We start from the raw sequence: 22,210 nt of genomic DNA, 5'->3' as shown, positions 1-22,210 counted from the left end.
TTAAAAGAGATAATACAAATCCCTGATTTAAATATCCCCTACATTACACCTTAAATTACAAGTTCGGTTTGTTTGTTCTGTTGTGTTTGGTCACGATAATGGTTTTGATGAAATTGTCGGCGGCTTCGTTTTGGGCCCTTGTTGCATTGGCGGTCGCTTTGAATGCCGGCCGTGCATTAACCCAATCAAATAATGCTGTCAAAGAAAAGGTGATTGGAATAGTGAACATAGTTAAAATTAAAAAAAAAAATAGTGTCGGGATCATCGAAGAAGAACAAGAATATTAAATTAGTGATTAATCGAAATGTTTACTTCTTTTCGAAGTGATTAATTGTTACGAAGTGGAGGGCGAAGTGGAAGATTAGATGCTAATCACGTGTTGTTGGTGGTGGTGATGGTCAATAATAATAAAAATAAAGACAAAGGAAAGATTTAAAATTCGGGTCAGAGACGTTGCATAGGAGGGGGAGACTTTCAGAAACTGAAGAAATATAGAACAGTTGAAAAAACTTTGTTAATAGGCGAGCAGAAAGAAGCCTTCAAAGACGAGCGGAAAGGAGCCTTTGCAGGAGAGCGTAAGGGGTACTTTATAGGGGAGGCTTTATAGGCGAACCGAAGGAAGTCGATATTGACGATTTGAAGGGAATTTGTATAGACCTGCTAAAGGAAGTCTTTATCAACGATTTGAAGGAAATATTTATAGACAAAATGAAGGGATCTGACGAGAGCCTTCATAGGCAAGCTGAAGTGAGCCTTTATAGGCGAGCTTAAAGGAGTCTTTATAGGCGAGTTAAGGGATTACTTTATAGGAGAACTTAGGGGAGCCTTTATAGGCGAGCTGCCTTTATAGAAGAGCTTAGGTATCCTTTATAGGAGTTCTGAAGGGAGCCTTTATAGGCGTTCTGAGGGGAGCCTTTATGGGCGAGTTAGGAGATTTTTTTATAGGAGAGTTTAAGGGCGGCTTTTTAAGCGTGCTGTCTTCATAAGAGAACTTAATGAAGCCTTTATAGGCTTTCTGAAGGCAGCCTTTATAGGCGAGTTAAGGAATTTATAGGCGAGCTTATAGGGTCTTTATGGACCAGCTAAAGGAAGTCTTACAAACCACCTATAGGAAGGGTTTTAAGGCGTACTGAAGGGAGCTTTTATATGCGAGCAGAAGGGGGCTTTTATAGGCCAGCTGAAGGAAGTCTTTTTTTACCGATTTGAAGGAAATCTTTATAGACAAAATGAAGGGACCCTTTATAGGAGATCTGACGAGAGCCTTCATAGGTAAGCGGAAGTGAGCCGTTATAGGCTTAAGGGATTACTTTATAGGAGAACTTAGGGGAGCCTTTATAGGCGAGCTGCCTTTATAGAAGAGCTTAAGGGATCCTTTATAGGAGTTCTGAAGGCAGCCTTTATAGGCGTTCTGAGGGGAGCCTTTATAGGCGAGTTAAGGGATTTTTTATAGGAGAACTTAATGGCGGCTTTATAAGCGTGCTGCCTTTATAAGAGAACTTAAAGAAACCTTTATAGGCTTTCTAAAGGGAGCATTTATAGGCGAGTTAATGGATTTATAGACGAGCTATCTTTATAGACCAGCAAAAGGAAGTCTTACATACCACCTATAGGAAGGGTTTTAAGGCGTACTGAAGGGAGCTTTTATATGCGAGCTGAAGAGGCCTTTATAGGCGAGCTGAAGGAAGTCTGTATAGACAAGCTGAAGGGAGCCTTTATATAAGAGCTTAGGTGAGACTTTATAGGCGAGCTGGAGGGGGGCTTTTTAGTAAATCGGAAGGGAGTCGTTCATATAACAGAAATGATTTTTTTAGATGATCGGAATGGAATTTTATAGACGAGCTGAATATAATTTTTTTAGACCAACTGAAGGAATTCTTAAATACCAGATGTATGAAGTCTTTATCGACCAGCTGAAGGGCGTCGTTATAGACGAGCTGAGGAAATTGTTTTTAGACGATCGGAAGGAAGACTTTCATACATAATCTGAAGGAAGTTTTTTTTTTACGATCTGACGGCAGTCTTATTAGGCTATATGAACGGAGTCTTTATGGTCGAGATGAATAACTTTTTTATAGATATTTTTATAGAGTTGAAGAGAGTCGTTAACTGGGAGTCCTTATCGAGAAACATATAGTACATTATGACAAATCAGCTGTGGAAGAGAGTCTTTATAGAGTTGAGGTTGCAGAAGTTTTTTTAGACTGAAGCGAAAAGATTTTTTTCTTTCAATTAGATTCCGTCGGAATTCATTTCAATTTTAATTTGTTTCACATTTCTCCCCTCTCTTTTCAGTTAAAAGTAATGGTTCTCTATGAGTCCCTGTGTCCGGACAGTGTACGTTTTATTAATTCCCAGCTGGGACCAAATTATGATGCGCTAAAGGATTATATTGATGTCACATTGGTGCCATTTGGTAAATCAAAGGTAAGCACGATCTACTTTCTAAAACTTTAGGTGTTGAATTTCCGTTATATCCCGCTATTTCTATATAAATTTCAGTCTATTAACAACAATGGCCTCTATCAATTCTTCTGTCAACATGGACCCAAAGAATGTGAAGGTAATCGTGAACAACTGTGTGTTCTACAGCAGACAACCGATCAGGAAGCACAGGTCAACTTTGTCGTCTGCCAGATGAGAAAACGTGATGTTATCGATATTAGAGAGGTAAGTGGGGATAGATTAAAAGGATTATTTAGGTATATAGCTTCTGTATAACTGGTGCCATATTTTGGTGGGAGGATTAAAAGGAATATTTAGCATATAGCTTCTGTATAACTAGGTGCCATATTCTTAAAATTGTTTATTGAATTTTTATAAAATCCAGCAGGAGGTCTTCCATTCCAGTTAATAGACAAGCTGAATGGAGCTTTTTTGACGATTCTAAGTATTTTACAGACGAGTTGAAGAGAGTTTCTTTGGGGATTTATAGTCGAGCCGAAAGGAGCCTTTTATGGGGGTGGTGAAGGGGCGTTAGTTAACTTTTATATATAACTTGAAGGGAGAACCAAATGACCAGCGAAATGAAGTCTCTATAGACGATTATAATTATAGGTCGGCTGAAAGGAACCTTGATACGCGGGCTGAATGGAAATGTTTAGGCGTGTTAGGGGAAACGAGATGAAGGGTGCTAATATTTAGCTGCCTTTTTAGCGAACTTAAGGAAGCTCTAAGGTAACCTTAATAGGAGAGCTGAAGGGAGCCTTTACAGGCAAACTAGAGTCTCTGTAGACTAGCTGAAAGGCATCTTTATAGCAAAAAGGCATTTGCAGGCCTGTTACTTTTTAATATTGGATTTAAAAAAAAATTAAAATGTTGACACTTTGTGAAAATGGTACCCAAAGGAGGGGACCGATAGGTCCCTTCATCAGACTTGATCTATGATTGGTAAAAATATTACGATCGTAGAGTCGTTCTCATGATATTACAAAATTAATTTTGAGCAAAATGTTGACTATTTTGTGGCCGTCGTACCAGAAAGAGTGGGCCGATATTCCATATCTTCGTACTGGATTTAAGTTTGAAAGAGGCCATAGAAAAGTGTACATACCCTTATTAGACATATGGTTAATTATATAAACATTCACCTACCCTGAACATTTTGTGGGAGGCAGTTTTTTTTCTAACCAGGAATTTGTAATAGCAAAATAATCATTCAGATTTTTCTGAAAAAAAAAAAAAATATTTCTCACCCTCCGAAAACCTGAAATGCCGAATATCGGTTAAGACACACAAATTGCCAAAAATGAGGCAGGGCTTTTATATCACAACCTAGGCTTATATGGAAAAGTTTTCTGAAAAATAAATATTTCAGCTGTAACACACAAAATACAAACAATTGGGAGGGACATAAATACGGCGGCATTGTCCAAACATGGATCCATATCGAATATTTTCGTCGAATATGTTTTTCACCCTCCAAAAATTCGGAATGCGAAGTTACAGCTATTTCGGTGGGGAAATGTAGACTAAACTGGGGCGACACCTCTATGAGGGGGCTAAGTCAAAAATTAGACCTACATACACAATTTGTCTGCGAAAATTCAACCCATTCACATATCATTAGGCAATTTAGGTCCAGATTAGCGGAGCAATTTGCTGCAGTGGTAGAAAATTCTAAGGAATCAGAGGCCTACAGAATAAATCACAGGTTTAAAAAGTTGTTCCTCCTTGAGGAGATTCCAGATGAGGTTGCCCTATAGATGCCATCTTAGAATTTGATGTAAGTTTGGAAAAATGTTACGATTTTCAAAGTTTGTATCAAATCAGGCATTCCTTTACTTTGATATTGGATTAAAAAAAAATTTCAAAATGTTGACCCTTTGTGGGGAAGGTACCAGAAGAAATGGACCAAAGTGGATATTCCGTTCGCTCCATATGAGAGTTACTAGTTTTCAAAATGTTGACCCTTTGTGGGAGAGGTACTAGAAGTAGTGGACAGATAAGTCACATTTTCCAACATTACACAGGCATGTTTAATATATTAGGTTGTGAAAAGTTTGGTTTGAATCGGATGCTCTGACAATTTTGTGGAAGAGTGCACTGAATTTCCCCATCTTCGAACTTAATTTAATTTTGAAAGAAATGTTACGATGTGCATAGTTTGGATCAAATCGGACTTTCCATTAGCCTATTGGCTTTATCAATTGAAAATTTGACCATTTGTGTGGAGGGTACCAGAATGATTCGACCAATGAGTATCATCTTCGGTCTTAATCTAGACTTGGTAAAGATAATAGGGTTTGTAAAGTTCGGTTCAAATTGTAGGACTCGTTTGCCTGATGCTATGAAATTAATTGTTAACAAATTTTTGACAATTTTGTGTGGGAGGTACCAGAAGGAGGGGACCGATATTGCTCAACTTCGAGCTTGATTTATGTTCATAGTTTGGATCAAATCGGACTTTCCATTAGCATAATATTGGCTTATCAATTGATAACCAGATCAATTGGTACCAGAAGCAGTGGTCATATGGATCCCATTTTCGGACTTGATCTAGGCTTGGTAAAGATAATTGGTTTTGCAATGTTTCGTTCAAATCGGAGAGTCTGTTAACACGTTATTATAAAATTAAATCGGTTATTCCCTTCCCACCCGACGATCAGACAGACTGAGGGACATTTGAAAAAGACTCCAAATTGTCTGAAACGAATTTGGTCCAAAGTAACATGAGGTCTGACACCAATACTTCGATGAGGCATTATTGACATTATGTTTTAGCATGAGCCAGGAAATGTACCTAATTATGATAGGATTTTAATTATTTTTTTATTTAATCTATTCTACCTCAATCCGTAAGTTCTAAGCTGCTTATAACCTTTTAAATCTTCCAAAAATCACAATTCGTTCAAAAGTTATTTACATTTTATAAAAGCCTTGATTTTGCCTAGCGACCTGACAATTTGCCAACGCCATCTATTGACGAGTAGAAAGAAATGGCGAAAGCGAAACATTTAATGTTATTGTATTTATTCCATAATTTTCGAACTACTGGTGATATTGTAATAAAAGTGGTGTCATAAGAAAGCCAAGAAGTGTGGCTATTGTCTGAAACGGACTTGGTCTAAAGAAACATGGGGTCTAACCCCAATATTTCTATGAGGCATTATGGATATTATTTTTTACCAAAATGCAGGTAATTATGATGGGAATATTAAATGTAATCTACCACACAGTCAATCAGTGAGTTCTAAGCTGCTAATAACCTTTTAAATCCAAAAATCACAATTCAGTCAAAACTTATTTACATTTTATCGACCTGACAATTTGGCGACGCCATCTACTGACGAGTAGATTGAAATGGCGAAAGAGAAAAATTTATTGTCCCATAACACCAAATAAAATTGGTGTCATAAGAAAGCCAAGAAGTGTGTCTATTGTCTGAAACGGGTTTGGTCCAAAGATGGGATCTGAAACCAATATTTCTATGAGGCTCATTTTTGGCGTATTAACTATAAGGATGAGTTCATAAAAATATGGCCGATTAAAATATGGTGGTTATTTCAAAACATAGACTTTTATTCAAAATTTTCTGTAAAAATGTTCTTCACCCTCTGAAAACCCGGAACACCAAATTATAGAAACTTCGGTTGGAAAATGGGGGGGGGGGGGGGGGGGGGGGGGAGCTAAAACCTTCAAAGTACCTAAAATGGTTTTGGGACCCTCCAAGAGCCCGAAACAAAAAATTACAACCACTTCGGTTCTAAATGCGGCTAAAACCTTCAAACTACCAAATATGGGGACTATGAATCCACATTTCTCTCAATAAAAACACATCCTTCTACTTTCCCTATGAAAGGCGTACTTTTAGTGCAATTTCTCCCTGTTGATTGTTATGTATGGAAAAAGACAAATAAAAATAAATAATTTTTACTTTCACCTTATAGTGTGCCGAATCTTTTGGCTTATCCAGTGACATTGATGACTGCATGCACAACGGGCTGGGTACCTCACTGCAACTGGAATCGGAGCGGGTTACAAATCTGTACAAGCCACAGTTCGTACCAACGATAGTCTATGATGGTGTAAGTATTACATAATCCCAATATACATGATGTCGGATGTGTGTAAATAAATTTCTCCATCTCTCCCCTCTTTTTTTCCACGAACAGGTTTTCGATCAGCAATTGCAGGACAATTCATTGCGTGACTTCCGTGGCACTGTCTGTTATCTGTTGCAACGACGTGGTGATATTTCTTTTCATTCGGAGGTCTGTCAATAGGCAACGGACGATGAACGAGTGGTTGGATGATGGTTGACAAAATTGCAAAGCAGTAGGAGATGAAGTGAGAGAGAACGGAGAAACGAAACCCCAGCGACCAAATAATTTTTTATTTTATGACAATAATTTTTTTTACAAAATTCCAAAAAAAAACCCAAAATTTATTAATGCAATGAATAAAAACACGAACCGAAAAATTCCAATATGGCAACAGAAAACAAAATGTGGGTCAATATAAACAAAAAACTGTATTAATGGTTATTTGATTTTTGTCTTTGTTGTTGTAACTGACTACTACTGCAGGTTTCTTAACCGATATGGTTCATGAATATTTGGTGCGAATGCATTTTTATTTTTTTTTGTTTCGGTGCAGTAAAAGAGGTTTTTTTGTTTTGGTTGTTGTTGTGATTTTTGTCACTTAACTGCATTTATTGTCAAAGTAAAATGAACTGGATTTTATTTTGTTAAATTTTTGTTGTTGTTTAAATTTGAAGACATGCGTGCGGCCCGATAGTTTGAGTTCGCAGCAGGGTTTCACAATGTCGTGATAATTGAGGTTATATCAAATGGGTGTTACTTTTTTGGTACTCCAATTTGTCTGAAACGGATTTGGTCCAAAGAAACACGGGGTCTAAAACCAATATTTCGATGAAGCACATTTTTGCCGTATCAAAGTGTATAAAAACTCATTACCCATAAGACTGGAGGTATAACGACTTTTGGGAACTACAATTTTTTTTCGATGGGAAATATGAGGTCATGATGTCTTATATAATAATCTGAAGGTTGTATTTTATGAAATATCTGAAGGTCAGGGTATCTCTGACAGACATTCTGAAAGGCTGACATAATTTTATAGGTGATTTGAAAGCCGGAGAATCATGTTACACGACCTGAGACACAGGTATGTTTTGTTTACTTTTAGTCTTTTGACTAAATAAGGGTATATACGGCTTAGACATTTACCTAATTATGATCGGAATTTTAAAGTAAGTTCTAAGCTGCTTATAACCGTTTAAATCTTTCAAAAAGTACAATTCGTTTAAAGTTATTACAGTTTTATGCATGCCTTGATATTCCGTAGCTACCTGAACATTTGACGCCCGCAACGCCATCTATTGACAAGTAGATTGAAACGGAGAAAAGGTTAATGTTCTGGTATTTGTCCCATAACATTTGAACTACTGGTGGTATTGTAATAAAATTGGTTTCATATGAAAGCTAAGAAGTCTGGCTTTTTCGAGAGTGTGATAGTCAGAATTTATATACGGACTGAACTCAAGACATTTTTTTATAGAGGAGATTGAGATCTAAGGGCTTCTCAAAGTCAGAAAGCTATGTTTTTATACCTTCAGTCCTATGGCTAATGCGAGTAAATACTCATTGTTACGCAAAAATGTGCCTTATCGATGTATTGGTTTTAGACCAAATCTGCCCCAGACAATTTGGCGTCCGTCTATCTGTCTGTGTGTCTTTTTGGCTGGCACTCACTATAACTATATATAAAGTAAGTAACTTTCAAAACATAGTTGAAATTCGAAAATGGGGAATATCGATCTACTCCTGAACCTCCCCCACAAAATGGTCAAAATTATACTGAAAATTTTGGATTTGTCCCCTCATTAAGGTCTCGTCCAATTTTTCTAATATTTTGAAGGAATTTTTGCACATTTCCCCAGCGAAATTGCTCTAACTTAGCATTCCGAATTCTTGGAGAGTGAAAAGCATATTTGCCGAAAATATACAATATCGTTCCATGTTTGGACATAGCCTCCATATTAATTTCCCGCTTAATTTTCTGTATTTTTTATGTTGTAGCCGCATTTTCCTACCTTGTAGGCTAGCTATATTGTCGATAAAAGTTGTGACATAGTCGCGCCTCAATTTTGGCAGTTTAAGGGTCTTAGCCGCATTTTTAAACCTGATTTTTTTTTTAAGAAAATGTTGAATTGTCTTGGATTTGCTATTAGTATTTCTGGTTAGAAAAAACTGCTTCCCCAAAAATGTGTATTATATATAAACCTATCTATCATTAGACTGGGTTTGTCCTAAAAGTATGCTATAATTTTATTTACATACCAGCAGCCATGTGAACGAAAAAATGCCCTTTTTAAAAAATCAATTTTTGTGTGGTTTTTCATTTTCGTGTAACAGGTGCCCAGCACCGAACAGCAGGCATATTTCGCAACATCTTCGATTTCAAATGCAAATAACTCAGTGACTACTGAACCGATTTTCATAAATTTTGCACAAATGGTTCGTGGAAATTCCAAAGTTTTATTCCATTTTGACAATACATATATAAACTTATCTTATGTAAGAGAAAAATAGCATTATGTGAAAGTTCAAAGATATTTTAAATAACGACTAATTTTTTGATTAAATGTAAACAAAGCAGTATAGTCGATTTGGGCAGACTGCGCTATACCCCACACAAGCAATAGCTCACTTGAAAAGTCGATGGCTTGACATATAAGAGATGTTTTAAATATCCTCAGCCTTATGGCTAATGAGGGTATATAAGCACCCTTTGATATGGCAAAAATGTGTATCATCGAAATATTGGTTTTAGACTCCATGTTTCTTTGGACCAAATCCGTTTCAAACTATTTGGAGTCGATTTCCTTCAGTCCCTTTGTCTGGCTGGTGTGCACAATAACTTTGGAAGGGAGTAACTAATTTCGTAATATTTCTTCCAAACTAAAATCGTGCTCGAATATGGGGATTCCACTTCTTCTGGTATCTCCCCCACAAAATGGTCAAAATTTTCAAATTTTTTTAAACAATATTAAGCGAAAGGAATGTCCGTTTTGACCTAAACTTTACACATGGTAATACTATTACCAAACCTAGATCATGTCCGAAGATGGGGCCCATCGATCCACTCATTCCGGTACCTCTCCCTCAAAGTGTCAAAATTTTGAAAAATTCTTAATCCAATACCATGTGAATGCGATGTCCAATTTGATCCATACTTTACACATCGTAATACTTTTACCAAACTTAGATCATGCCCAAAAATCGGGCCCATCGGTCCAGTCCTTCTACTATCTCTCCTATAAGGGGCCAATATTTTGAAAATGTTTTAAATTCAACATCAAACGAATTGAATGGTACCTCCCCCACAAAGTGTAAAAATTTTGAAAATTGGTTTATTCAATACCAAGCGAATACAATGTCTGATTAATTCTTTTACCAATCCTAGATGAAGTCCGAAGATGGCACACATTGGTCTACTCCTTCTGGTACCTCCCACACAAAGTGTCAACATTTCGAAAAATTGTTTATTCAATACTAAGCGAATGTAATGCTCGATTTGACCCAAACTTCACACATCGTAGTATTCTTACCAATCTTAGATAAAGTCCTAAGATGGGACCCATCGGCATCATCATCGGCACCATCAAAATTTTGATTTTTTTTAATTCAATATCAAACGAAAGGAATGTCCGATTAGACCCAAACTTTGCACATCGTAATACTCTTACCAAACCTGGACCATGTCCGAAGATAGCAATCATCGGTTCACTCCTTCTGGTACCTCCTCTAAAAAGGGTCAAAATTATTAATTTTTGTATTCAATATCAAAGGAATAGAATGCCTACTTTGATTCAAACTTTGCAAATAGTAATAATTTTTCAAACTTAGATCATGTCCGAAAATGGGAACCATCGGTCCACTCCTTCTGCTACTTCCTCTACAATGGGTAAAAATCTTAATAATTTATTAAACCAATATCAAGCGAATGGAATGTACGATTTGATCCAAACTTTGTACATCAAAATATTTTAATCGTGACTAGATCAAGTCCGAAGATGGGACCCATCTGTCCACTCCTTCTGATACCACCGCCGCAAAATTTTAAATTAACATTTTTAGCTCCGATAGTGACAAACAAAATATATTCTATAACTCCACGTTAATAGCTCTGACAGTCTGTTACAAAATAGTTTTTATAAGTCCACGTTTACAGCATTGTTCTAGGCAAATGAGTCTTTCTAAACCAACCTTTATAGCTCTTACAGTCCTAGACAAAATATCCTCCTCATAATCGCAAGTTTATAGCTCTGATAGTCCCAGCCAATATATTCTTAATAAATCCATGTTCACAGCTCTTATAAACCTAACGAATATTTTATATAAAACCACGATTTTCACTCTGCCAGTCAGAGAAAAAAATAACTTCGCCTTCTAGCTCAGAGGGTCTCCAACAAAATATTCTTTATAACTTCGTGTTTGTAGCACTGACAGGCCAAGTGAAAATTATCTTAATAAATCCACATTTATATTGTCTTATTTTTAGTAACTCCGTATTCATAGCTTTGAGAGTTCCATACAGAATATTATTTTAAAAAATCAGCTATATTGTTCTGATATCTACAGATTAAATATTCCTAATAAATCCTTGTTTTAACAGTCCTAGACAAATAATTCCTAATAAATCCAAATTAACATCTCTGATGGCTCTAGGCAAAATAGTCATTACTACATTACCTCAACTCCAAAACCAGCTAGAATTATCGAAATTGTTTTCGATTTCCCCTTTATAAATTTGAAGAATTTGTCCACTTTTTTGAGTACGAATAGATGATACCATATACATTTTTTGAGTACGAATAGATACCAATTATAGTTCTCATTCTAGTAAAAAAACATTTTTTATTTTTCTTTTAATCTGAATATTCATTCTTTATTGATTTAATTCAATTATTCATATATATTTTGTTTTATTATTTCAAAATAGAACTTACAACTAAAACAGTAAATATATAGTACGTATTTTGTTTAATTTATATATAACGGATAGTCACTTTTTTGTATACATTATTAAATTCATGTTGTTTTTATTGTAAAAAAAAAAATACTAAAGCAAGTAAAGAAAATGAATTTGAAAGAAAACGTTTATGTAATTTGTTGAGAGAAAAAAATGAATTCAGATAAAAAATGGAACTTAAATTAAAAATGAAAATAATAATATAAATGAAGTAATGCATTAAAAAAGAGAAAGAAGAAAATGTAATGAAATAAGAAATTTATAAATCATTAATATAAAAAAAAATTCTAAATGATAATAAAAATACTACTACTAATAATAAAAAAACAAACAGAAACCAACAATATTCAATTATTTTGTTAAATTATACTTTTTTTACTTAATATTTATATATGTATAATAATAAAAATGTATATAATGAAATTTTCTAAAACATTTTTTGTAATATTATTATAATAAAAATATATATATCTATAAAATGTATTGTGTATTGGACATAGCAAGCAAGTGTATAATTTTTCTAAATAAAATATAAAAAAAACAAACACTCATTTATATTTTTTTCTCTCTATACAATTGTAACAATAAAAATAAATTGTTGCAAACAACATTGTAGTGTTTAATAAAATATATAAATGTAGATATAAATGTATGTATGTCATAATTAAAGCACATTGGTAAGTTCGTTTTAAATATTTGTGTATATATATAAAAATTATTATTATTATTATTGATTATTGAAACAAAAAAAAATCATTGAAAAGCTATTTGTAATTTGTAACAGTGTGTGTTGGGGTTTTTTTGTAATATTAGCAGCTGGGTCTTTTCAAAAAATTCAGGATGTTATTTTTATGAAAATACTAAAATCGAGTGTGTCCGTCGACAAGTTACAAATGCCGGGGAGAGAATAAAGAAATGCTAGTTTTATGTAGCAAAAAACTGGAAGAACCAATATTAAAATATTTATTAATCCTTCCGCAAAGTGATAAGGGTGTCTATACTAGAATCTTGCAGGCAAAAAAATCTATAAATAAGCCAAAAAAGGGCTGAAAAAATACAACATAACCTCAAAATATTGTCACAAAATCTGATAATGTGAAGTTAAACCTTTTTTAATTTTTCCCCCTCTTGAACAAATGTTATTTTTTCATGGTTTTGCTATTCATGTCATTTGGGAACATTTCAGCAAACCTAACCTCAAAACAAAATTTTTAAATAAACACATTTCTGGGATAATCTGATCATAAATTATTAAAAGACTTTCTATTAATGCATTTATATTGAAAAATGTCATTGGAAGTTGCAGAAATCCTAAGGAAATCGGACATAACCTCAAAATTGTTAAAAAAAAGTATACTTGGAAATTTAAATAAAATCATTGATTTTGTGCAAAAATTTACACAATTTGTGCCATAATTTTCATTAATTTTCAAATTTAGGGGGTAGAATTTATGTGTAAAGAAAATTAAAGAAAAAATCAAATCTAACCTCAAAAATGATCAGCATTTAAAATTCTTGTAATTTGAACAAATTTCTTATTGTTTAAATAAAATTAGACCCATCATTTATATAATCTAACAATGTGCGTGGAATTTATGCGCAGAGAAAAGGAAATTGAAAAAAAAAATGATTCTAACCTCAAACGGGGTTTTACAAAATGTTCAAATAAAAATATTTTTTGAGATTATCTCATCATAAATTATTGACAAAGTTTATATTAACCCATTTACATTGAAAAATATCCATAGGTGTGGCAGAAATCCTAAGAAAATAGGATATAACCTCAAAAATTTGGTAAAAAAATCAAATCTAACCTCAAAAATTATCAAAATTTAAAATTTTTGTAATTTGAAAAAAAATTTCTTATTAAAATAAAATTAGACCCAAAATTTATATAATCTAACAATTTGCTTCGAATTCATGCACAGAGAAAATGAAATTGAAAAAAATCGATTCTAACCTCAAACGGGGTTTTACAAAATTTTCAAATAAACACATTTTTTGGGATAGTCTCGTCATAAATTATTAAAAAAGTTTATATTTTTTTTGAAAAGTATTCATGGGTGTGCCAGAAATCCTAAGGAAATCGGACATAACCTCAAAAATTTGGTAAAAAAAATCAAATCTAACCTCAAAAATTATCAAAATTTAAAATTCTTGTAATTTGAAAAAAGTTCTTATTGTTTAAATAAAATTAGACCCATCATTTATATAATCTAGCAATTTGCGTAGTATTTATGCACAGAGAATAGGAAATTGAAAAAAAAATCGATTCTAACCTCAAACGGGGTTTTACAAATTTTTCAAATAAATACATTTTTTGGAATAATCTCATCTTAAATTATTGAAAAAGTTTATATTAATCCATTTACATTGAAAAGTATTCATGGGTGTGCCAGAAATCCTAAGGAAATCGGACATAACCTCAAAAATTTTGTAAAAAAAAAGATTTTGTAAGCATGAAATTCTGCACATTTTTACAAAAACATTTTTTATTTCAACTCCAACATGATTTTCTTTAATCTAGCAATAGGGGTAGAATTTATGCGCAAGGAAAAGAAAATTAAAAAAAAAATCAAATCTAACCTCAAAAATATTAAAATGTAATTTTTTAATTTAGCCAATTAATTAATGTGTATATGAGCAATTAATCCCATAATTTATATAATCTAATAATGTGCATCAAATTTATGTACAAAGAAGAGGGTATTGAAAAATATCAGATTTAACCTCAAAAAAATAAAAGAAAATTTGATATTCTAATAATTTGAAAAGTCTAATTTTCAGACGGATGTAGCGATCATTTCGGGCAAAGAATTAATAAACTTACATTGTCAATTGAATTATTTTTTTACTGATTTAAAAATTTACTTTGGATTATATTTCTATCGCGCCCTCTCTCTCTCTCTCTGAGCAGGCCAAATCTATTTTTTCTAAAGCTGGGACATTTTTTTCCTATCTGTATTGACTATAAAGAGAATTCCTAATTAACTCCTTTTAACAATAATGTCCTTTTAAGGATATATCCTTTTTGGAACAGATTCCCTTCTTTACAACTTCTTCACCTTTTTCTCTCTCCCCCTGCATTTGACTTCGACAAACATAACTCTCTACCTATTTAACAACAAAAAAATCCCTTTCAAATAACAGATCTTTTGTTGTAGATATTTTTGTATACAAACAATATATATATGGTTGTATGTATATAAATATATTTATACAGATGTACTATTACTGCAATGGGTAACACTAATAAATCTTCGGGGCATTGGTTTTGGTGGAATTTGAGGCTTTGTTGGTAATTGTGGCTTTGGTTGTTGTTGTTGTTGTGGTGCTTGTTCCAATTTCACTTTGCTGCTGCTGCTGCTGCTCTTATCCCGTTCCTGATATTCAACATAACCCGATTCATCACTACATTCTGAATCGGAATCAGGTTTAGTATCACGTTGACGACGTACTATTCTACGCGGACGATTTGAGGAGGATGATGACGAAGTCAAAGAATTTGATTGCTTAAGAGAATTTACATTTGAATCCAGACCGGTTACCAAATCTTTAATCGAATTATTTGGTGATGAATCCATTTTAAGGGTTATGGACGATGAACTACTGAATGTGGTAGCAGCATCACTGTTATTGCGTCCCTGTAATTGTTTGTATAGCTGATTGTTTTCGGCAATTATATCCGATTCAATGGAGGTGGCTTCGACCAAATCATCTGCCGTATAGGGATGTTGTAGCGACAATTGTTGTAACTGAGATTGACGGAATTGTAGTGATAGATCATCTTGATTATTGGTCACGGTACTTGCTGTCTCACAACCACTTGAGATAGAACCTTCATCAGCACTGTCGTTGTTTAATAGCCTCTTACCCATATCATTACCACCAACACCACTACCATTCTGTTGCAAAGTTGACGAGGTGGTGGAGGTGTCAGAAGATATCGAAGATTGTTGTTGGTGCTTGTAACGCAGTGACTCCCTGGCTCCCACATTGGTTTCCAAGCTGCTGCTACCCTCATCACTGCTTAGCGATAGATTGGCCATTTTACGCATTGAATGGCGATGTAACATATTTAAAATGGCTGCCTGACGGAAATACATGTCATCTTCCTCCTCACCCAAGAAATCGTCTTCACCATCACTGCAAACACCCGAACGTCTTAGGGACACCACAGGTGAGGAGGAGTCATATTCCGTGGTTTGATTATTTGTGGGTTTAAAATCATTTATGGGATCAGCATTTGGATCAATGTTAATGGTTGGTGTTAAGCTCAACGGTTCATTATCCTCCTCGGAATTTAGTTGACATCTCAGATCACTTAAACTACCACAACTACTGCTATTCTTTTTATGCAATTGACTTTCGAAATAAGGCATCAATTCATTGGCCAGTGAGGCCTTACTATCATAGTTATTGTGTTTTAAAATCTTTTCAAAATCATCCGAATCATCGGAACCCTCGGCGGCGTTTAAACGGCATTCCTCTTCAATGGTTTTGATTTCAGTTTTGTTGTTCTCATTTGGTTGGTTATCTCCGCTGCAACAGCTGCTGCTGGTGGATATATTACAACCACCTGTGGCATAGCTGACGGGTCTAGCTTTGCCTGTTCGCCTAATGGAATGACCACGACGACAACGTCTACGTCCCAATGTCATGGCTGGATAGAGAGAATCTTTTTGACAACATGGTTTCATTTCGGGTTCATTGGTTTCCTCCGCTTCTTCACCCTCCTCACCAATGGCCTCCTCGATCGCCATTAATTTGGGTGCCGACTTCGAGCGCTCCAATGGCGGCCGATAATTATTACTGCCCACACTTAGCAGAATCTTGCGACGGGGCAAACTGGGATTATCATATACAGCATTTGCCAAACTGAGACGGGCATTCTGTTTGAGAATTTTTTCACGTTTAAATTCACGCAGAGCACACTCGAGATTAGCCTGCCAGGGAGGGAAGAAGAAAATATTTAGTAGAAGAAATAAAAAATCAAAATTTGTTTCCCTTACCTTTAAAGTATCACAGATTTCTTGTACTTGTTTCTCCTTGCTGCACAACACGGCATGGCAACGTAGTTCATGTTTTAGCTTCCTACCCTCATGGCGATAGATCCAACAGAAAACCCTTGGATAGTTCTTTGGTGCACAGCAATGGGTTATGCGATTGGCCCAGTATTCCGTTAGTCCGTGTTGTCTTGTGGTGGCTTTTAGGCCGGAGGCACATACTTTCAGGCGCATTATAACATCGGGTTTATTATTTTGCGTATAATTGCGCCAGAGTGTGTTCAGTTGTTTTTCCACGCAGCCTTCACCTGAAAAGAGGAAAGAAATAAATTAAAATTATTATAATCCAATAATTTGTACTATATTTTTAAAGATCAAACTCTGATCTTTTGATTTCATGTAGATTTTGTAAATGTAGCTCAATGAATACCTGAGTTATGGGCAAAAATATAACATTTCCTAATTTCCATATTTTAGCAATTTTTTAGTGACCATATTCTAGGGCCTGTAACTTTTCCGATAACCCTTAAATCTTCCCAAAACTAATAATATTCTATATAGAATATTAAATTGATGTAAATTATACTGCTCTACCTAGCCAAATACTCAATATATTGCAAATAATGTACAATTACCTAAAATTGTTTTATATTAGGAATTTTGTGCGTAACTGTCTTCTAGGTGCCATAACTTCTGAAATAGTCGGAATATCTCTATAAAATATATAAGTTTTTGAAAAAGGATATTCCGAACTATAAATTTAATAGATTTATTTTAATTATGTGTAAAAGAACTTGAAAGATATTGCCAAAAACAACAAGTGACTCCATTTTTCAATTTTAGGAATTTTTTTGCATAAAGAATTCCTCGAGACCCTCAATCATACAGTTATGGGTCTAAATTATGAAAATACGTTGCAGTGAGCAAGAATAGACTCTAATCTTCAAATTAATATTCAGTTTTATAATATAACATAACAAGTACCAAAGATATCGCCAAAAATGTATAATTACCTAAATTTGACAATATTAAGAATTTTGGTCATTTTTTGCGTCAACAATTTCTGGAGACCCTGACACCTTCAATTATCCGTCTAAATAATGAAAATACATTGCAGCGAGAAAGGATAGACTCTAATCTTCAAATTACTATGAAGTTTTATAATATAACATAACAAATACCCAAGATATTGCCGAAAATGTAGAATTACCTAAATTCTACAATATTAGGAATTTTTTGCGTAAACTATTTCTAGATGCCATAACTTTTGAAATAGTCAGTATATCTCTATAAAGAATATGGGACATTGGAAGAATATACTTCAAACTATAAATTAAAATATATTTATTTAAATTTAGGGAATTAAATTCCGGAGATAAGACCAAAAATACCAAATTACCCAATTTTTCAATTTTATGAATTTTTTACATAAGTAACTTTCTGAGAGCCTACATTTTTTAGTAATGGGTCTAAATTTTTATAATTGTTTGTATTTTGAAAGAAATACTTCTAGTCTTCAAATCAATGTGAATTATTAGGATGTAGCCAATAAAATATCGAAGTTAACGCCAAAAATGTATAATTACCTAAATTGTTCAATATTAGGAATTTTTTGCGTAAACCACTTCTAAGTGCCATAACTTTTGGAAGAGTCTGAATATCTCCATGATATACAATTAAATTTTAAAAACTAATCCTTAAGCTCCAAATTGAATAGATTTATTTTAATTTTGTACATCAAATACCGGAGATATTGCCAAAAATACCAAAATACCTAATTTTCAAATTCTATGAATTTTTGCGTAAACGATTTCTCGTGACCGCAAAATCTTTAGTAACGTTTTTAAATCGATATAAATGGTTATATTTTGAAAGAAATACATCTAATCTTCAATTCGATATGACTTATTAAAATGTAGCTCACAATATATATCCAAGATATCACCAAAAAATGTACGAATACCTAAAATTATTAAATATTAGGAATTTCATGCATAAAACACTTCTAGGTGCCACAACTTTTGAAATTGTCTAAATATTTCCATGAAATACAAATAATTTTAAAAGTGTACACCCCGAGCTTCAAAGTGAATAGATTTATTTCAATTTTGTGTAACAAATATCGGAGAAATCAACAAAAATATCAAATTAACCAATTTTACAATTCTATGAAATTTTTGCGTAAACGATTTCGAGAGGTCATAACGTTTTTAGTAATGAGTATTTTCAATTAAAATATGTTATATAACGAAAACATATTCTCTAATCTTTAAATTGGTGTAAATTAACTTGATATATCGAACCAAATTCCAGAAATATAGTCTAAAATACAAATTTACCCATTTTATTGAGATTCCGATTTTTTTGTGCAAACGATTTCCGGAGTCCCTATTTGTTTAAGTAATCGATCTATTTTATTGAAAATGTATGATATTTGGAAACAATACTTCCTAATCTTCAAATTGATATAAAAAACTTCTGATTTAGCTCAGAAAATACCAAAGTTATAGCCAAAAATATAAAACTTCCTCAAATTGCCCATTATAAGCATTTTTCATGTAGACATCTTCCAGAGAACATAACATCTGAGATTACCGGCATATTTAAATAAATTGGCATGGATTTTGAAAGTATAAAACATAATCTGTATCTAAGTAAAATTTTGTTGAGCTAGCTGCTTTGGTGGCCGAGTAATAGCCAAAAATATAAAGTACCCAAAAAATTCAATTGGTTGGCATTTTTTCCTAATTATTTTCTTGAGATCATAACTTTTTGTAGAATCAATATATAGCGATGAAATAAAGTGGTATTACACGTGCCAAGCCTAATCTACACTGTGACGTACAATTTTCTTGAAGTAGCTGAGGTAGTATCTGAGATATCAACAAAAATATAAACTACTCAAAATTTTTGAATTATTTACCATTTTTTGGTATTCGTGTTCGAGAGGCCATAACTTTGCGGATAATCTCGGTATGATAAAAAAATAAATTGTTATTGGAAATATGGAGTCTTATCTGTATTTTTTGTTTAGGTAACTAAGCTAATACTCGAGATATTGGCAAAAATATAAACTACGTAAAAATATGCAGTGGTGCGAAATTATTTATCTACGAATTTCTAGAGGTCATAACTTTTTGAATAATCAAGGTGGGATCATGAAATAAATGGGATTTAAAAGCAGAAACTCTGTAATATATTTTGGCAAAATTTTAGGGGTCCAATATGGGAAAAATTATTTGAAATATTTCTAAGTAGCTTTAGAGTTTTTGAAAAGAGGCATATTTCCATCTCTAGATGACATACATCCGAAGTCCTGTGACAAATAGAAATGCTAGTAAATAGAGCCACCTAGAGGGAAATGGCAAGACTTTATAAACAAGGGTCCCAACCATTTGAAGGCATAAACTCTGTAATGTATCTTGGCAAAATTATATGGAAATATTGGGTCCAATATGGGAAAAAATATTCGATGTACTTTTTCTAAAAGCTCATGGAAAAGTGTAAATATAGTGGGACTTTCTACTATAGCCTACTTAATTTTGAAATTCAACCATTTTTTCTTATTTTCAGTGTGGTGCAGTGTATAGGGTGCCAGCGATCTTCGAGTTCCATCGGAGGAAGAAAAAAATGTTTCTAAGTAGCTTTAGAGTTTTTTGTAAAAAGAGACCGACTTCCACCTCCAGATGACATGCATCCCAAGTCCAAACAAACCTTTTACAGGAAGATAACACCAATAGTAAATAACGCCACCTAGAGGATTGCAAAACAATATAAGCAAGGGTCCCAACCACTGCACAAAAGTGGTCCAGATGGCGTTGTTCTAAACAATGACAAATGTCAGCCGCTTTATTAGAATAAAAAAATGATTACCGAAACTAAATCAAGGACTAATCGCCTTATTTGGGATATGACCCATACTCCCAAGATAAATAGAAATGGCAAAACTATATAAGCATGGACCCTAACCACAACACAAAAGGGTGTTGTTTCTAGACACCGATAGATGGCAGCCCCATCACCTAGGACAGGCTGGAAGGTTGGCATCTTCTGTAATCGTGCTTCTGCGAGGTTGGGTGTTGTTTCCAGACACCGATAGATGGCAGCCCCATCGCCTAGGACAGGCTATATGAGAATAAAACAATGATTAACGATGCTAAAACAAGGTTTTAGCGCTTTATTTGTCGATGATCTCTATACTCCCAAGAAAAGTGACAGGAGAAAAAAAGGTCAGCTATATATTAAATAATTTTTAGCTTCCTAGGACCTGTTCTCAGAACCTGAGAACTTCTATTCAACCATTACTTCTACATTTTCTGTTTATTTTTAATTTTCTTTCCACTTACCTTTAGCCCATCCGGTCAAAACATTGCCCAAATAGGAAACTTTAAATTCGGGATCTGGTGAACTGATATCAATGCTATGGGTACGACGCCACCACAATTTACCCAAACCCCTTGAGAGGGTACGCATTGCCTTGGAACTCAAATCACCACCATTACGATGCTCTTGGAAATTTTCCAATGCCATTAGATGGCGATCCAAGGTATCAACTTTGGATTTGTCTTCTTTTTTCTTCGATGAGGAGGATGACGATGATGAATCTTTGTTTTTGTTGTTATTGCTATTAGTGCTGACCACATCACCCTCTTCTTTGGAACGTTTGAATCGTTCCAAGTAGGGTCCACTGGAACGTCGCCGTCCACCAAATGTATTAAATTTTCCATCGGCGATTTTCTTCTCTTCCTTTTCGAATTTTTTGGCATTATAGGTATTACCCAGCAAACGGGATAACGATGAAGTTTTGCTGAATTTTTTGTGACGTGGTGGTGTACCGATGGGTACATTGGTTGTTGGGTGGCAAGGGAAGCCATTATCTGTGGTGGCATTGGATTTTTCCAGATTTTCATTGGTTACAGATGAGGGTGTTGTTGTTGGTGATGCTGATGAAGATGATTTTGTGGAAGATGATGATGACGATGATGATTTTTTGGAGAAATTAAATAACGATAAACGCTCCTTTGGCACTTTAGCTGGGGGTGTTGTTGTTGTTGTGATTTGTTGTTGGCTTTTTGGCACTGTTGTCAATTCATTTTTGAAATTAATAAAATTGCTGTTGTTGTTGGTTTCTGGTGCTTTAACAAAGTCCACTTCATCTTTGGACTGGACCATATCATCGCGATTATGGGCCATGGTTGTTGGTGTTGTTGCTGTTGTGGCATTCATTGTGAGCGGCTGTCCGTTTCAGATTTCCTTTCTTTTCTGTGTCAATAAACTCGAAGCAATGGGGACCGGAATTCCTCAATACCCAATGGCCTTGTTGTAATTTGTATACAATATTTCCGTTTCCTGTCTTCAATGGAATTTCCTTTATGAACCAATGATTATTTTTGTTGTTGTAGTAGTTGTTACTGCTGCCACTGCACTCATAATATTGGGCTATTATATTTTGCAGATATGCCTCCAAAACCAACAAAATTGCATGCAATTTTTAATGGACTGTAAATAGATGGAGAAGAAGCAGAAAGAAAGGAGGAAAATAAATATTTTGTTGTCTGTGTATAGTAGCAAAAGCAGCAAGTGTTATAACAAATTATGTAAATATATGGTGTTTTTTTTTCATTTCATTTTTAACGCCACTTAAGAAATAGCAGCTGTTTCTTAAGAAAATTGTTGAATACAAACAAATGTTCGCTTGTATAATAAAA

The 22,210-nt window shown here is 34.0% G+C and overlaps 2 protein-coding genes across 2 annotated transcripts; one reads left to right on the top strand and one right to left on the bottom strand.

Moving 5' to 3' along the window:
- Positions 1-98: 98 nt before the first annotated feature.
- LOC133333757 (GILT-like protein 1) lies at positions 99-6,730 on the top strand. Its single transcript, XM_061542048.1, has 5 exons — positions 99-209; positions 2,293-2,424; positions 2,500-2,667; positions 6,387-6,524; positions 6,612-6,730. Exons 1-5 carry the CDS (start codon positions 99-101, stop codon positions 6,720-6,722), a joined length of 660 nt encoding a protein of 219 aa, XP_061398032.1. The 3' UTR covers positions 6,723-6,730.
- Positions 6,731-14,711: 7,981 nt separating this feature from the next.
- Positions 14,712-21,728, bottom strand: LOC133333756 (uncharacterized). Its single transcript, XM_061542047.1, has 3 exons — positions 20,849-21,728; positions 16,509-16,810; positions 14,712-16,442 (listed from the first exon to the last, which is right to left on the bottom strand). The coding sequence occupies exons 1-3, from the start codon at positions 21,726-21,728 to the stop codon at positions 14,712-14,714; spliced, it is 2,913 nt and encodes a 970-aa protein (XP_061398031.1).
- Between the last annotated feature and the right edge of the window lie 482 nt (positions 21,729-22,210).

Source organism: Musca vetustissima, unplaced genomic scaffold (assembly GCF_032173495.1).
Source record: "Musca vetustissima isolate MV318-11 ecotype Yass unplaced genomic scaffold, APGP_CSIRO_Mvet_v1 utg2483, whole genome shotgun sequence".
NCBI classification, from domain to species: Eukaryota; Metazoa; Arthropoda; class Insecta; order Diptera; family Muscidae; genus Musca; species Musca vetustissima.
This window is presented reverse-complemented; position numbering and strand designations above follow the sequence as displayed.

Bases quoted from the DNA above. Each gene is read 5' to 3' on its own strand.
- LOC133333757 (XM_061542048.1), top strand. From the start codon at position 99: ATGGTTTTGATGAAATTGTCGGCGGCTTCGTTTTGGGCCCTTGTTGCA. The intron at 2,425-2,499 runs GTAAGCACGATC...TATAAATTTCAG, and splicing joins TGCCATTTGGTAAATCAAAG to TCTATTAACAACAATGGCCT. The intron at 2,668-6,386 runs GTAAGTGGGGAT...TTCACCTTATAG, and splicing joins ATGTTATCGATATTAGAGAG to TGTGCCGAATCTTTTGGCTT.
- LOC133333756 (XM_061542047.1), bottom strand. From the start codon at position 21,728: ATGAATGCCACAACAGCAACAACACCAACAACCATGGCCCATAATCGC. The intron at 16,811-20,848 runs GTAAGTGGAAAG...TCCTCTTTTCAG, and splicing joins TTTGACCGGATGGGCTAAAG to GTGAAGGCTGCGTGGAAAAA. The intron at 16,443-16,508 runs GTAAGGGAAACA...CCTCCCTGGCAG, and splicing joins AAATCTGTGATACTTTAAAG to GCTAATCTCGAGTGTGCTCT.